Source organism: Polypterus senegalus, chromosome 13, assembly GCF_016835505.1.
Source record: "Polypterus senegalus isolate Bchr_013 chromosome 13, ASM1683550v1, whole genome shotgun sequence".
NCBI lineage: Eukaryota > Metazoa > Chordata > Cladistia > Polypteriformes > Polypteridae > Polypterus > Polypterus senegalus.
In genome coordinates this window covers 33,036,152-33,054,255 of record NC_053166.1, presented here as the reverse complement: position 1 = coordinate 33,054,255, position 18,104 = coordinate 33,036,152, and the positions used below count along the sequence as shown (strand labels likewise).

Sequence of the window (18,104 nt, the reverse complement as noted above, 5' to 3'; positions counted from 1 at the left end):
TATGTCACAAAAGGTGAAGTTTGTTGGCACCAGGGTGACCTGCTCTGATACCTATTAACGAAATGGGTGTGCATTTTGTAAAAGATCTTGCCTTGTGGCCTTTATTGTTCTCCCAAGTGGAAGGCTGGATGGATGTTGCACAGTTTTAAGGACCTCATACCCCTTGTCTGTTTTCCTTGATGATACGATACAAAGATAAGAGTTACAAAGATTAGAGAATGGACATTCCCTATTAACCCAACCTGAGTATGTCAAATGTAAAGTTGGGGGACCCACCCTGACCACTATGATTGGAAACCCAAACGGTCACCCACCCAATAGTAGAAATAACACCACACATTTAAACAATATATGCTAAGCATTTCCATGCATTACATTTAAATGATCGAACTTATTATTTACTTGTTAAGAAAAAATGATAAAAAAAATAGAAATAAAAAAGCACAAGAAATTTTATGCGCTTAATCATAGTAAAAAACAAATATTGTTCGCCGTTATCTGTAAAACAATATTAGTATAAACGTCTCATAGATAGAACTGGCATTTTACAGAAGCTCTTCCAATAAATGAATATATAAATTGGTAGATTATATATTTTGCTATCAACAGAAGCAGAATTCAGTCAGCTGATCTTGTCCATGTATGGTTCTGATAGTGGACTTGACTGTCTTGGCTAATCTTTATTTAGTAGTTGGGCACTGTTCTTTGAGCAGGAGTTTGCAGAATAAAATACTCTCAAGCTCAGTAGACCCGGCCCAAATGAGCTTAAATGAAACTGTCAAATATGAAACCCTGGACCTAAACTGTTTTTTTCTCGTTTGCCTTCAGAGGGAGCAGATATGGAGATGCATTCTTACAGACATCTGCGATCTACAAATACCTGTATTGAATGTATTAAGCTTGAGGTAATGGGTACAAAATGTTGTACAATTTGGAAAGGTTATTGTATAAATATATAATGCGTTTTGAAAGTGGCGCATCACCATAAAAAGCAGACTAGAAAAACTGCCATTGTGAGCAAACGGAGTATGTGCAATTTGTGCACAGACATTATAGCTACTGTTCCTGTTGTGGACTACGGGTCCGCAAAAAACAGAGTCCCAAAATATAACTCAAAATGCACACTAGAGGAGGAAAACTATCAAACCCCAGCTAATATAACAATACTTATATCTTTCAAATAATACTTTTCGCCTATTCTCAAACAACAGTTAAGTGCCGATTTGATCGTGACGTATAGCATAATACTGCATCCGCGTTCGTCAAAGAGCGCCAGTTTGCAATAAAATCTGCGACGGAACCGGAAATCGACGTGGACGGTCCGCGCACATTGCGTGCACGTGAGTTAGAAGTAAACGCGTAGTAACTGGCAAGTTATATCTACATCGAACGTTAAGGATGCCCAAGGCTAAAGGTGCCAATAAACGGAAGAAGTTCAATTACAATGCCAATAGGAAGAAATTAAAAACAAAGGCCAAGAAACAGGCCAAACCTAGGATTGAATGGTAAGTGTGGTTTCTGCTATATAATGACTTCGTGGCATTACATTCCCAATGGTGCCCTGCCAAAATCCATCTTGTCGGTCAGTTTACTGGCACCATGTCCTTTAAGGCCCCAAAGCCGTTTTAGGTGCCTTCAAATCTACAATTTTTTGCCGTTTCGTTAGCGATTGGAAACTATTCCCAATTGCTGGTTCATCGTGTGGTAGTGACTGCTCACATAGCCAAAGTTTGTATGAATGTTAATCCTCAGGTCCAGGTACATTTTTCTACTTCTTGATGACTGTTTAATATTATTATATGCAGTAAATATAGTCATAATGAGAAAAACGTTAAGCGTTATATGCCATATTAAATTCTGATTGTCTTCTCACTTTAACACATTGCTTTACCATGTGTTGTGCACACTGCTGCTAGATCGGGCCACAGTCATGTCAAGCTTATTGTCGTGTGCCCGTGCTGCAGTGAAATTCATACTTGCAGGTCTCCTCAGAACAGATGACAAAATACAGTACCATAATATGCGGATGATCTACAGAAAAGTAACAGATTCAAGTTTCTCGATAAGGCTAATTTAATTCCTTACCATATTTACTATATAACAAACACAAAAAATGTCATTAATATAAACGGCATTTCGAGGTCACTCTGTTTGGCAGTTTTTATGTGAGTTTACTGAACGCCAGAGAACTGTTACATTCTTGTAGGTCTACAACATTAGCACTGTCTTCAATGAAGTTGGAAATTTCTTGCAATAGTTAAAACCAGTTGAAGAACACACCGTTTCTGTTCTTTGTCCTTTGTCAGTATGCCATTGTAGTTCTCGCCTAGCCTTATTCTTGTTTTAGCTCGTCAGCATATGACGTCAGGGAATGCCTGGTAACGGTGGTCGCTGCTGGCTTTGCACCATTTTCTCCTTTGCTTCTGCAGAGACTGTGTCATCTAAAAGGGCTAAAATAGAAACTCCCACTAGAACTTTCAGTTTCTTTTTTCTTTTCTTTTTTAAGTTGTTTACTAGAGTATATACTTGTACATAATAGCAATGCAAATAAAATGTTCAGAATGGAATGACCTTTAAATGTTTCGTAGGTTGAAATGTCACAGGTAAGTATGTTATCCCTAATGGACAAAAATAAGTCTTGTGGAAAAATGCTTCTGTGCTTCTACAAACATCAACTCTTTGCATTGATTTGTGGACCACCCTGATGTACGTGTGTGAGTATGTATATGTAAATATGTATAGGTATAGATACACACACAGACATGAATAGATACTTGCAAGTATTGTTATGTAACTTTATATACACAAACACTGATTGTTATGTTGCAGAATGTGAATTCTTAGGATTGAAGGATTGACTGTTCAGGGGCCTTATGACTTGCGGGTAGAAGCTGTCCCTGAAACTTTTATTACAAGTGCTAGTGGCTCTGGACCTGTTTGTCAGAAGAAGGACGTGAGAAGAACAGCTGTGTGGAATGGCTTTTGTGCTTTTAAGGTAGTGAATGTTGTGTCTTTCCTGAAGAGAAGTCAGCTTGGTGCTGGTGGTATTCTGTGCCACCTTTGCCACACTGCAGTAGTGTAAAATCTTAAGCTGATCTGCTGCTATACAAGGATCATGCGATGAAGACAGTGAGGGTGGACACCACTGTGCAACTACTTTGTAAAGATCAATGAGTAATTTATTTTTATTTTTCAAGCATTCAGCTGTAACTTGTGAATATCTTCATTAGTCTTCAGATTTTTTTCCTTTTCTCATTTGATGAAGTTTATGTGTGTATTAAAGTGACCGAAGTCAACAGGCAACCTTGGCTGCATTTGGAACACATGTGATATTATTACTTCTTCAGCTTGCACATTGACAGATGAATTTCAAACAATAGGCAGTTGTTATTCTTTGCAAATAAAATGATTGAAGGTGGCAGTTCTGAGTATCTTTTCATTGTGCAAACAAGTGCAACTGTATTACTTATAATACAGCTTACCTGTTGCAACATTTTAGGATTCAACTTTCCAAAATATTTTCTACAGCTGAAGGGCACATTGGGAGTTTTGTTTAGGATAACATAATTGTAATTTTATTAGATGACTGGTGGATTGACAGCTGTTGTTTAATTAGCTAAGGACAAACTTAGTATATACTGTAGTCTTTTTTTCTACTTTAAAAGGTATTTTATTTTATTTTTTAACAGTAAGCAGCTAAGAAGTGCTTGGAATTACAGAAAATCTGCTTCTCAGAACTTAGCAGACATGGGTCTAGCATTTGATCCTAACAAATCTTTGCCTTGCCACAACCGAAAGGTAAGCAATACACATTATGAAGATGTGGAACTGGCAGAGCTGGTATGCAGCTGTATCCAGCTGATGTGTTTGTGCAAAAAGAGTGTGGTTGAACACACCTTTTTATATGGTATAAATCATTTTGGTTCATTTTAATGTGTTTGTTTCTCTTAAATGTCTTTGTCAAGTGTGTGAATGCTTTTAGTTTGTTGCCCTTAACAACACCACTTGGTGCATTGGCCTCCTTGGGGATGTGAAGCAGGGGTAATAAGCTTCATTTTGGACCAGTGTTTGTAGTCTTACTCGATGATCAATATCTCATCTTTTTGTAAAACAAAAACATGTTATTGAACAGTTTTATGACTGATTAATTTAATCCCACTATGACTGATACATTTAACCCCACTAGCAATGTTAAAATTATAGAAACATTTCGGGTCTTTTCCCAAGCTTTAATTTAAAACATAAAACAATTGCCAAGGAAAAAAAAAAAACATTAATCCCAACAAAACTCATTAGTTCATTTAATTTCTCTAAAATGACTACAGGTCAGTTTTGAGGTTCCCCATAGTACTACTTGCATGGCCTTATGCTTTCTGCAATGCAGGGAACAGACAATCTCCAAATTGACACATAAAAACAGATTTAAGTCCAACATGTAAGGAATTGGGAGATTTGGGGAGATTATCACAAATTGTTTGAATTGTGTTAAATGTTTTGAGTATTTTGTCCTTGCATTATTCAGATATCATGTTCAAGTATGTTTGTTCTTTTATTGAAGGATATTTGCTGAAATCTTGTGCTACTGCCTTTGTGCATACATACAGTATGTATACACGACAGCATGTCGGGTGTCCAGTACCTGCATATCAGTAAAGGAAAGTGGTTGGCAAGTTGTATTGGGCTAATGTTGAAGTGACTTGCTTTATATAAAAAAAAAAAACCTAACGAAACACAGTCTTAACTGCAAAATAAGGGTAACAACAAAAACCTCAGTGATTTTTGTGAACTGTTTTTCTGGTACATATCCATACTTGTGCCTCAATATGAAGTGTTGCTCTTGCACTCTCTTTCACTCTTTCCTTCTGTGGGGAATGCTATTTGAAAGGGGCAACACTGCAGATTTCAGGGGATGCACAGATAGTATTGTCTATATATATATATATATATATATATACACAACATTACCCAATAAGTTCAGGTAGCTGTTTAGAGAAGTTTCACTAATTTCTTTGTTCTTTTTTAAATTTATGTCTCTGAACTTGTTCCTTTTACTGAATATGTGCAATTCATGCAGTTTCATTAAATGGAATGCCGAGTGCCATTTTACTGTTGTGTTTTTGTAGTTGATTATACTTAGTTTCTTATGGTAAAAATACGAAATTCTCCAAAAAAAAAAACTAATTTAAAAAAGTAGAAAAAAATAGAAAATGTTATTTGGGCAAAAGTTAAATGTGTTTCATAAGCATTAGTTAGCCTCCCACACTGCATGCTCCATGTGTCAGTGAGTGGTCCTCTATGTGAAGGAAAACTTTTTAAAGTTTGTGCAGAATCTGTGTTTAAAAAAATTTCCATCTGTGTCCCCATGAAGATTTTATTTGAAACTTCATAGTTTTAATAATATTATTTCTTAATCTGTTTGCCTTAAACTGAAAAGGTTCAACTAATACAGTCTTTCCTCATAGCTCATACCATGCTTGCAAACACGAGAATTGCATCTCTTTACCTCTTCCAAAGAGATTCTTCTGAAATTAGAATTTAATTGCCAAGTAAATAAAGTATATATTTGCTTACTGACACATCAAATTGTTTGTTTTTCAACAGGTTACACGTATGGAAGTTGACTGCTCAGATACTTCACGAAAGACCAAAGCGAGCAAACTCTACGTATTAAAAAGTGAGACCTACATAGTTTTTGCAGCAGCTGGTTTAAAATAAATGAGGTTATATTTGACAGTATTAAAATTCCTGCATGGTCAGTTAAATTTTTATTGTTTGCATGATTAACAATTACACATTAAGTAGAAAATGGACAGATGGACCATTCATTTTTTTGAATGGAGGTAGTGAAGGTAGTAGTTTTCCATTTGTCAGATATTTGTGAGAATCATTGCAGCTTGTAGTGGCAGAGGAATAAGACAAACTCACTTGTGGATGCATAATTCTATTAAGCACTTGAAGAAGAATAGGCCACCACAAACCTTGTGACCCCTCCCCCAGAAAGTGACATATTTAAAGTCTGTTTAGTCTTTATTGAGCACTAGGAATCATTTTTTACATAGTATTATAAAATGTATAATTTCACATCTACAAGGGTTTTCACCACAACTTCAATACATCACTAATACTACTATGTGGAACTCCTGCTTAGTCTCCGTCCCACTCTTCAAGTTACTGTTAGCACTGTAATGTAAACAAGGGTGAGTGAGTTGAAGTTATTTTCTTACAACGTTCACTTAACAGCTAAGAAGGAATGAGAATACAATTCTAGTACACAGAAAGTGCAGAATATCCGAACAATATACTGACTCACATTACCTCTACCATGAAATGACTTACAACACAAATAAGATTACAGATATACAAAATGATCTGTATAATGAAATCATCCTAGTAAATCTTTAAGAATTCAACCTATTTGTGTATTTCAAGTTTCTGTTTTTAATAGTATAACAGGCTGCTACTACTACTAGTACTGAAATATGTTACAGTACCCTGGCAAGCATGAATTTCATTTAGAGGATTGTAGTCAAATACAGTGGTGTGAAAAACTATTTGCCCCCTTCCTGATTTCTTATTTTTTTGCATGTTTGTCACACAAAATGTTTCTGATCTTCAAACACATTTAACCATTAGTCAAATATAACACAAGTAAACGCAAAATGCAGGTTTTAAATGATGGTTTTTATTATTTAGGGAGGAAAAAAAAATCCAAACCTACATGGCCCTGTGTGAAAAAGTAATTGCCCCCTGAACCTAATAACTGGTTGGGCTGCCCTTAGCAGCAATAACTGCAATCAAGCGTTTGCGATAACTTACAATGAGTCTTTTACAGCACTCTGGAGGAATTTTGGCCCACTCATCTTTGCAGAATTGTTGTAATTCAGCTTTATTTGAGGGTTTTCTAGCATGAACCGCCTTTTTAAGGTCATGCCATAGCATCTCAATTGGATTCAGGTCAGGACTTTGACTAGGCCACTCCAAAGTCTTCATTTTGTTTTTCTTCAGCCATTCAGAGGTGGATTTGCTGGTGTGTTTTGGGTCATTGTCCTGTTGCAGCACCCAAGATCACTTCAGCTTAAGTTGACGAACAGATGGCCGGACATTCTCCTTCAGGGTTTTTTGGTAGACAGTAGAATTCATGGTTCCATCTATCACAGCAAGCCTTCCAGGTCCTGAAGCAGCAAAACAACCCCAGACCATCACACTACCACCACCATATTTTACTGTTGGTATGATGTTCTTTTTCTGAAATGCTGTGTTCCTTTTATGCCAGATGTAACGGGACATTTGCCTTCCAAAAAGTTCAACTTTTGTCTCATCAGTCCACAAGGTATTTTCCCAAAAGTCTTGGCAATCATTGAGATGTTTCTTAGCAAAATTGAGACGAGCCCTAATGTTCTTTTGCTTAACAGTGGTTTGCGTCTTGGAAATCTGCCATGCAGGCGGTTTTTGCCCAGTCTCTTTCTTATGGTGGAGTCGTGAACACTGACCTTAATTGAGGCATGCAGTTCTTTAGACGTTGTCCTGGGGTCTTTTGTGAGCTCTCGGATGAGTCGTCTCTGCGCTCTTGGGGTAATTTTGGTCGGCCGGTCACTCCTGGGAAGGTTCACCACTGTTCCATGTTTTTGCCATTTGTGGATAATGGCTCTCACTGTGGTTCGCTGGAGTCTCAAAGCTTTAGAAATGGCTTTATAACCTTTACCAGACTGATAGATCTCAATTACTTCTGTTCTCATTTGTTCCTGAATTTCTTTGGATCTTGGCATGATGTCTAGCTTTTGAGGTGCTTTTGGTCTACTTCTCTGTGTCAGGCAGCTCCTATTTAAGTGATTTCTTGATTGAAACAGGTGTGGCAGTAATCAGGCCTGGGGGTGGTTACGGAAATTGAACTCAGGTGTGATACACCACAGTTAGGTTATTTTTTAACAAGGGGGCAATTACTTTTTCACACAGGGCTATGTAGGTTTGGATTTTTTTTCTCCCTAAATAATAAAAACCATCATTTAAAACCTGCATTTTGTGTTTACTTGTGTTATATTTGACTAATGGTTAAATGTGTTTGATGATCAGAAACATTTTGTGTGACAAACATGCAAAAGAATAAGAAATCAGGAAGGGGGCAAATATTTTTTCACACCACTGTATGTATCTTTGATTTTACATGACATTCATATGGTTCTATGTATGTTGTTTTTTGTGTTACATTACAACCACATATATAATGTTGAAAATGGATCAAATGTGGTTAGGTGCAAAAAAAAAAAAGAAACGGACATGTGCATAAAACATCTGTTGTGTACATACATATACAGTTGTTCCATTGAACTACTGGGTGTTTCAGTGTACAGGATTATAGTTTTCATTCTTTCAGTTCTGCTCTTCTAAGAGGCGCTGTGATATGCTTAAAACAATCTTCTAATAATTTGAAAAACACTGCAAAATTTGACTCTCTTTAATTTTCTAGAACTTGAGGCAGAGGCTAGTCTTCCAGAAAAAAAGACAAACGCCTTGTCTACGGACATGAAAGAGTATGTGCGACATATGATCGAACACCATGGAGAAAATTATAAGGTAGGTACCATGAAAGTTGACATACTATACATTTTGTCAGTAGAATTAACTCACTTAAATATACTGTTGGTCAATGAAATTTAAATATTAACTTTCAGATATGTATCTCATTTCGTGAGAGTAGTCAGTAAATTCTGAATAACTGGCACTCAGTTGGTATTGTTTAGAATACCATGACCATCCATCTAATCTTTAATAGCCTTTTAGTTGTAGAATTCTAAGCTATTTACAGGATTTTGAGTTGCAAGATCACAGTCAAGTTTCACCATCTTTTTAGTAAAATTAACATCCTTTCTAAAACTTGATGTTTTAGAGCTTCATTTAATCATGTGTTTGGAATGTAAAGCTTTCATTGTTTACAGTGGGTACGGAAAGTATTCAGACCCCCTTCAATTTTTCACTCTTTGTTATATTGCAGCCTTTTGCTAAAATCATTTAAATTAATTTTTTTCCTCATTAATGTACACACAGCACCCCATATTGACAGACAAAAAGAATTTTTGAAATTGTTGCAGATTTAATAAAAAAGAAAAACCGAAATATCACATGGTCCTAAGTATTCAGACCATTTGCTCAGTATTTAGTAGAAGCACCCTTTTGAGCTAATACAGCCATGAGTCTTCTTGGGAAAGATGCAACAAGTTTTTCACACCTGGATTTGGGGATCCTCTGCCATTCCTCCTTGCAGATCCTCTCCAGTTCTGTCAGGTTGGATGGTAAATGTTGGTGGACAGCCATTTTTAGGTCTCTCCAGAGATGCTTAATTGGGTTTAAGTCGGGGCTCTGGCTGGGCCATTCAAGAACACTCCCACAGCATGATGCTGCCACCGCCATGCTTCACTGTGGGGACTGTATTGGACAAGTGATGAGCAGTGCTTGGTTGTCTCCACACACTGAGGAGAGGCAAGACACATTATTATTATTATTTATTTTATTTATTTATTTATTTATTTTATAAGCCGTGGAATTGGATTTAAATTGGCCCAGTCCTTAGTCTAGGGCTACAAACATACAGTTATGGTATGGTATTCATAACACTCACTGGTACATCATCTAACCTTAGCCTTCTGAGACAAGTGTTTGTATTAATGCTGTCACGTAAATTATGAATATACATCCATTGTTTTATATTTTAAAAATGGATTTATTTCTGTCATGCCTTTAAATGTAGAACTAGGGCTTGGATGTGGAAGGAGCCTTGCAATGTTGGCAAAAAGTTAAAGTAGGCAAATGTGATTGCTACTCCTATACAAAGAAAAATATGTTCGCATACTGCTTTAATTCTTGCAAAATAGAGCAAGAAGTACTTGGCAACTGTATGTAACATACCTATTGTTACATCATTTAATCTTTGCAGTTAGAGATCTCTTCTATGAGCTTTCATACAAAGAGAAAGGAGGCTTGTCTGCCTGATGTTTTGATTTTTTGTAACACAACAGAATTGGGGGGGAAAAGAAAGGAAAAGGGCCAAACTATTTGTCTTTAGCGTTACAATGTGTAGTTAGCTCTTCTTGACCACAATTACTAGTGGATATAAAAACTGATAAGTGTAAGACTTTGATTTATACGGTCAAGCAATCTAAAAAATATTAAATCTACCTCAATTTAAAAATGCCTATTGCAGTCCGCTTTACTATATAAAGGTTAGCTTTTAAATATACACATGGAATGCCTAGTGAAGCAAAAGCTTGGGGTAGAAATTTAACAGTTTTCACCATCTGCCAATGAAACCCCTTATAGCTTTTATGTATACTGTAGAATGTTTAATTCAGTTATTAAGTGAGCCAAAGAAGCTTTGATAATATATAGCATTTGATGTGCATATGTGTTTTGGATCAAAATTGATTTGTTTAATCTATTGGGGGGTCAGTCCTCATCACACTGCATGACATTTTCAGTGATTGTCAGTCCAGTTCCACACTTAATTATCTTAAAATACCTGGGTGGGGTGGTAGTCAAGACACACTTCCATGACTACCAGTTGTGTGGTATGACATACTCAGATTGGTCTGAGACACACCCTGGCAAAATCGTATGTTTAGGACAGGCTTGTGTGTGTGTGTGTGTTAAGAACCGACAACCAGTGAACACACAGCCGGAAATACATTTTGTTCAATATGGTCCCAAGGAAAGAAGGAACACAAGTGTTTTAGACTGGCTTGCATTTGTCATAATGCAACAGGATTGAAAAGGGAAAACACATTGGCTGAGATTGTGGCTGAGCGTGCCATAACTGGAAAGCCATTAAACAGGTCCTCATGCTTCCAGGCAAGCATGTTATTGGCCATCAGAATGTGTGAAACTCGCAATACTTTGGAAATGTGAACCTGTGCTTATATTTCTGCATGGAGAGCCCTGTAATTTGTGATCTCCTTTGACTCCTAGTCATATAATGTGACATCCTCAAGGCAACAGAATCAGCAACTATAGTCATTAACTTTGACATCCTATCTGAAGCAGTGTGCTTGCCTGCAATAGGAATAGTTCATTGAAATCAAGTATTCAGAATTTAACCAGAAAACTAATCTGGACACTGTTTTCTTGTCACTGTTTTGAAGGAAATGGCCAAGAATGAGAAGAACTATTACCAGGACACACCCAATCAAATAAGGAGGAAGGTGGATCTTTATAAGCGCTATCACCCCGAGGAGTATGAGGCTTTCATGACATCCTTGAAAGAAAAGAAAATGGACACATCATAGACTGATGAAAAGTGTGCTGACTTACTCCTGCATTTTGTGAACGTTTTATGCAGCCTTTACAAATGGATTGTTGGAGGGCAACATTTTCACTGTACATTTCAGGGTTTAAAAAAATGCAAGACATACATACTAGCTGCTAATTAAAAAAAACAAAAAAAAACAAAGTGTCTCCATTTTCTGTCAACAGAGAATATGGTCTGCCTTATGAAGAAACATGACATTTGGTGTTCAGTTTCCAAGAGGTCAATCCTGTATATGGTGAAATTGTTACAAATTTGCTTTGTTTTCCCTCTGTTGTAAATATCAAACAGTGCCCATGTATGTATTTCTGAGGAATTTAATCAATACTGGATGTTTGTCTTAATAAACATTTTTCTTTTTTACTCAGAACTGAGGAGTTTGAATTCCTCCTTTGCAGTCAGTAAAGGGGATCTGGAAAAATCAGTGGTGTTGGTAAGATGTACCCGGTCAGTTTACAACAACAAAAAAATATCCTTTGATAAGCCTGTATGCTTTTATAACGCTGTGGTTCTGTGAGTAGGATTTGTATATACAGTAGAGACAATTAGGATAAAATGAACAAGGTTACTAACAAGAGATGTTGAACACAAGCACATTTCCTTGGATGTTATTTGTGCTGTGTTTGTTCTTTTTTCTCTCTCCATGGGCTAGACCCCAGCCATATATTTAAATGTCTCCTTGACTTTTGTCCTCATACACTTTAGATAAATTTAGTAAGAGCTGTCTTTCTTGTTCATCCATGTTGGAAGAAGCTGAATTAAAAATTTAAGATACAACAGTGCAGCACATTTTTACAATATAAATAAAATCTTTATTAATCCCAACATTTTTTTAAAAGTATAGTATTACACCTTATCACAAAATTATAAAGTCTGGTCTTTTTTTTTTTAATGGTTCTACACATTTACATTTCAGCAAACACACTAACACTGGACAGCAACCTTGCTTTTAGAAAAGTAGCACACAGTTTTGATTCTGCCAGCTTAATGACAATGTTCTCCAGGAGGTGATAACAGCACAGTGCAATTACCAGATATTCTCATATGAACTCTGTGTGGTATGGCATGCTTACAGGATACGTAGACTCTTTATGCCTGAAGTAGAAGAACGACGTTCAATTTAATCCATTCAAAATTCTATCCTGGTGAGTGTAAATTTAAGAAAGTATCTCTTCTGTTACTGTTTAATTAGCACAAAGCTAACTGTGTCATTTGATGATGAATTTTTTTGTATGTAAATATTTTTTAGGATAAATTTAGTTTTTCAGATGGAAAATACATTTTCAGTTAAATTGCTGGTTATGTTTCAAGCTAGTATGGATTAAAAAAGCATTGCCACTTTCCCTGATGCAAGATTATAGATATTAAGTAATTGAAAAGGCACAGTAAACTCATTTATTTTCCTTGTGTCAGGGATGCCAGGGGCAACAACCCGGCCGGGACGCCTTGAGGGACCAGAGGAGGGTCTATGTGCTCCCTGGATCATGTGGGGGCCGCCATCCTGGTTATTTTGGGGGCCACGGGCACAGAGCTTTGAAGCTCCACCCTGTAGGGACCCGTGGTCGCCGCCAGGGGGCGTTCCTGTGCCTTGGGAGCCCTGGACCTCAGCTCTTCCACCACACCAGGAAGTGCTGGGGGGAAGAAGAGCAGGGACACCCGGAGTGCTTCCGCGGATGAGGCCGGCACTTCCGCCACACGGGGCGTGTCGGCGGGTGATTGCCGGAACCCACCTGGAGCACAGCCGGGTGATACTAAAAGGGGCCGCCTCCCTTCATTCAGGGCGAGAGTCGGGAGCGGAGAGGACTGAGCTTGCTGGAGGAGGCAAGGAGGCGGCCTGAAGGTGAAGAAGGCATTGTGTGGCCAGGACTTTGGGGGTTTTGTGGTGCACTTGTGTGACTTTATTATTGTAAATAAACGTGTTGTGGGTGAAATGAACGTGTCCGCCTGTCTGTGTCTGGGCCAGTCTCCACACTTGTTTCAGATAATAATTCTAAAAACTTGAACAAACCAATTTTGTTTTTTCGCATGTATTGTTTTATTTCGTGCCCAAATTTGACATTAGATACTGTGGTATCCTTGCAGTACAGTAATTCACAGTAAAAACAGTTCACTTCCATTGTTTTGCATAAGTAGAAATAACTCCTAATAACCTAAAAGATAAATACATTTCATATCTTTTTGCTCATACTTTATTGTGATCGCATCACAATTTTATTAAGTAAATAGTGCAGTGTAATTCCTTTCATGAATTTGTGTATTTAGTATGTAAACATTTAGTGTGTGTGCATCAAATCTTTTCTTGTCTAAGAAATTTGAACAAAAAGAAAAATAACTTGTTTTACACCAAGCAAAAAAAATATAATTTTCTGTTTTTATATTGGAAGCAGGTTAGGTTTCACACACCAACCCACATGTGATGAAATGATGAAGAGCCATACTGTGTATGTTCTTTACGGAGCTCATCTAAACAGATGGTTCTGATCTGAAAAAAAAATGCAACATAGAAAAACTAATGCAGCGTGCTTTTTAATTTTTTTTTCTTCCAGCCCTCCTGTGAGCACCATACAGGAATATTTAAATATAATAGACAGGTAGGCACAGTAAATATTATAGATAAAATATTAAGGATTGATTTTAGAATAGATGGGATAAACAGTCCTTGCAAGTCTTTGTATTGTTGACTTATACCAGTTACTGAACAATATATCTTCTTGTTACCATAGAAGTGAAAGCACAGTGCCAGATGTTGTGTGGTGTTAATATCTTCTCTTTAATTGGACTGGTGCTATTGCTGCAGGATATTAGCATGACAGAAAAGGAAACTGTAGAGAATAATAAAATAGGTTTTGTTGTTTTCACCTGTTTTAGTTCTATGCCAGTAGCTTCAGAAAGTATAAAGAACATGCTGAACAATATGGACAGAAGACATATAAGTGCTACTGGGAATAATGAAGTTGAAAACAAAGCCCTGGGAGCAGTCAATAATTTAGCAAGTTTTCCCAAAAGCCTTTGACGATATTTACAAGCCTTTAGCACTTAACAGTGCTGAGCTAATTACAGAAGATTGAAGTCTTGTTGCATACATGAAGATGACAAAGCCAAACCTGGCAATTAAAGACCAGATAGGTGTAAATGTGTGTCACTGGCAAAATAATGAAAGCATTGATAAGACCCAGTAGAGGTATTGGCAGACCATCCACGTATGCTTAGACATAAGTGTTTGTTAAAAAATATGAAGTCATTATATGTAGCCACCTCCTTCACCAGCAAAAATGGAATAAAAATCATACTGCTGATAAAGATTTAGCTTGACTTTCAAAAAGTGTGCAAAGAAGCAACCCATGATGAGCTAATTATTGCAATCGAGAGACAATGCTTCAGCGCCCAGTGTACAGACAGCAGAAGAAATAATTTAATTACATAAAACAACTTGTAATAATGCAAGTCCAACATGGTGTTCCACAGAGGCTGCTGCTCTTTATATTTTGCCCAGAGGGGACTGGGTGGTCTCATGGTCTGGAATCCCTACAGATTTTATTTTTTCTCCAGCCGTCTGGAGTTTTTTTTTTCTGTCCCCCCTGGCCATTGAACCTTACTCTTATTCGATGTTAATTAATGTTGATTTATTTTGTTTTATAATTGTGTCTTTCATTTTTCTATTCTTTAATATGTAAAGCACTTTGAGCTACTGTTTGTATGAAAATGTGCTATATAAATAAATGTTGTTGTTGTTGTTGATAACAAAGTGCCCACTTCATCTGGTTCATGGTTGTGGGAGCTTGAGCCTATTTCAGAAGTAACGATTGGCAAGGCCGTCATAGCACCAACTGGGGCACACACTGACTTAAGAGTTACCACCAAACCTGCACAAGCATCTTTGGGAATGTAGGGAGAAGGCTAAAAAAAAACTAACAAGTTAGTTAAATTTGCAGGTGAGAGTGAAGTCAGGGCAGTAGATGTCCTACAGTTGTCTAAAATCACTGCACATATGCCCCAACAAAATTCAGAATTAGACAGATAATTTCATGTAAATACAGAATGCGTAAATGTCTTATAGGAAGTAAAATTATTCAGTAAAATAACAAGATGTGGCTGGGACTCTGTATTTAGAAATTACAGCTTATGAGAAAGACTTGGGAGTCCAAATAGACCTGTTTCTGCCCTCAATCAGACAGCATTCAAAACCAATTACAAAAGGGTTAAAGGAAAGCCTGCTTATATAGGACTTCTAGGAGTGGGAAAGGTTATTCTTATACTCTATAACTCATGAAAGAGCACATACACACATTGCAATATTAATACTGGAATATACTGTAGTGTGCATGTTTTGTTTAATCGATTGATTCAAAGACTCTTTAAGAGATTTGAGGAAAGACTGAATTAACTAAATCTTTTCATCTTATTGGTCATTGAGAGGTGATGGGATTCAAGTATTTAAAATAAGTACCGCCAACTGTTACTTTAAAATAAATTCTTAGCCATTGGTACAGTGCTACCTGCGTAAGATGGTTGTTTTGCATAGATGTCATGAAATATAAGCTCAACAAGCTGACCTTAGATAGATTTAGAAAAATACCAAGTGGTACAATTTGAAGTAGCAATTTGGAGACCTGCAATTTTAGAAATGTTAAGTGAACTGGAAATGACAGCATATGTTGGCCTAGTCACTTGTCATCAATTCTCGTTTGTACAGGTACAGCAAATTCTGTAGTATGTCCTTGGACAGTGCACTAAATATTACCTGTTAATAAAAATATAGTTGATAAAAATTGTTGCCTTGCCTACTACTATGAAGATGACAAGAGTCTGTTCTTAGCACGAGCGAACAAAATATATGAGACCAATATACATGTGTAACATAAAAGGTTTCAGAATTTTTAGGATTTCCAATTCATTTAATAAACTTGCACAACAGAATAGTAAAGTCACAAGGGGGGCTGAGGCTATCCCAGTAGCAGTGGGTACAAGGCAGGAACCAATCCCCAAAGGAGTGCCAGACCCTTGCAGGGCTTACACACACAGTCCTACAAAACATAAATTTCGAGTCGCCAGCCAATCCTTATGAGTGGTTTGTTGTGAAGTGAGGCTCTCTTTAGTAGAGAACAGACTGAAGAGAGCATGTTATGAGTGGTCAAATAAAGTTTAGCATCCCCACCTAGTGGATTGATTGGCGTAAAGCACCTGCTCTGCTGTGTGACCTGCTGTTTATTTTACATACATATGATATAGTGGTGATTCCAATTGGTAAAGGAACCCATATAATGAGTAAACAAGTTTTAAATGTTTTAAATACGTATATACAAGTACAATATGTATATGTGTGTGTTTTCAATTGGTAGTTTTAATTCATTTGCCATCACATAATTAAAAGGAATTAATCAAAGTAACATAAAAAATGATTAAAAACATATTGTTTATATATATATATATATATATATATATATATATATATATATATATATATATATATATATATATGTGTGTGTGTGTGTACAGATTTACACAGATAAGCGTGTGTGTTAAATTTAGTGGTAGTCTATTTATAGTCAAACCTATAAATTTAGTGGTAGTCTATTTATAGTCAAATCCTTTAACACATACAAAGGTAAAGCAACAAATAATTAGTGTAAACATTTTTTTAATATATAGTATATACATTTACACAGATACACTATATATCTGTGTCTGTGCACATGTATAGTAACATCTATAATTAAAACAAATGGCAACATAAATAATCAGTAAACAAGTATTGTTTTAAATATATACAGTAAGCAGTATAGGTGTGTTTGTGTTTTAAATAGGTGGTTTTAATTAATTTGCTCTCAAATTAAAAGGAAATAAATAGGAAAAGCAACATAAACAATGCTTGTTTAATCATCATTTATACTTTTGCACAGATATATATCCTTGTGTATGTATTTTAGATTAGTGGTTGTAATCCATTTATAATCATATTCTTAAATAAATAAACCAGTAAAGCAACAGAAAAAAAACAAACAAGTGCTGTTTATTTGTATACATGTGTATGTGTGTGTGTGTTTTTTAAATTAGTGGTTTTAATGTATCTATTGGCAAATCCTTCAACAATAAAGGATTTCAGATAATGAGATTGATGTATCCATCCGTCCATGTAGCGTACCTGCCTTGTCCAGTTTAAATTTATAAGGGAGCCAGAGCCCATCCTGGACTCAGCACAGCAACAAGGCAGATGTCCGTCCACCACAGGGCACCCTGATGCACACACATTGCTTCAATGACACCAGTCCAGTGTTAGACATGCATTTCTTTGGGATGTGAGAGGAGAATACACAAAGACACTGACTGTGCTGAGATTTGAATCAATTTTTCAATCATGGTGCCACCTGTTAGGGGTTGCCACAGCAGATTATCTTCTTCCATATCTTTCTGTCCTCTGCATCTTGATCTGTCACACCCATCACCTGCATGTCCTCTCTTACCACATCCATAAACCTTCGCTTAGGCCTTCCTCTTTTCCTCTTCCCTGGCAGCTCTATCCTTAGCATCCTTCTCCCAGTATACCCAGCATTTCTCCTCTGCACATGACCAAACCAACATAATCTTGCCTCTCTGACTTTGTCTCCCAACCGTCCAACCTGAGCTGACCCCTATAATGTCCTCATTTCTAATCCTATCCATCCTCGTCACACCCAGTGCAAATCTTAGCATCTTCATAAGCTTCAGTTAGTCCAGAATTCTGCAGCTCGCATCATTACTCAAATCTCATCTATTCACCATATTACTCCGGTCTTGCAGCAGCTCTATTGGCTCCCAATTAAGTTTTGAATTG

The 18,104-nt window shown here is 36.8% G+C and overlaps 1 protein-coding gene across 1 annotated transcript; it reads left to right on the top strand.

Moving 5' to 3' along the window:
• The first annotated feature begins 1,287 nt into the window (after positions 1-1,287).
• nop16 (NOP16 nucleolar protein homolog (yeast)) lies at positions 1,288-11,663 on the top strand. The gene is made up of 5 exons (XM_039774948.1): positions 1,288-1,505; positions 3,690-3,798; positions 5,602-5,674; positions 8,465-8,571; positions 11,130-11,663. Exons 1-5 carry the CDS (start codon positions 1,399-1,401, stop codon positions 11,271-11,273), a joined length of 540 nt encoding a protein of 179 aa, XP_039630882.1. The 5' UTR covers positions 1,288-1,398; the 3' UTR covers positions 11,274-11,663.
• The last annotated feature ends 6,441 nt before the right edge of the window (positions 11,664-18,104 follow it).

What these genes read in the sequence shown, in the direction of transcription:
- nop16 (XM_039774948.1), top strand. Translation starts at nt 1,399, where the DNA reads ATGCCCAAGGCTAAAGGTGCCAATAAACGGAAGAAGTTCAATTACAAT. An exon ending in GCCAAACCTAGGATTGAATG is followed by an intron (nt 1,506 to 3,689) that starts GTAAGTGTGGTT and finishes ATTTTTTAACAG; the next exon opens with TAAGCAGCTAAGAAGTGCTT. An exon ending in CAAACTCTACGTATTAAAAA is followed by an intron (nt 5,675 to 8,464) that starts GTGAGACCTACA and finishes TTAATTTTCTAG; the next exon opens with AACTTGAGGCAGAGGCTAGT.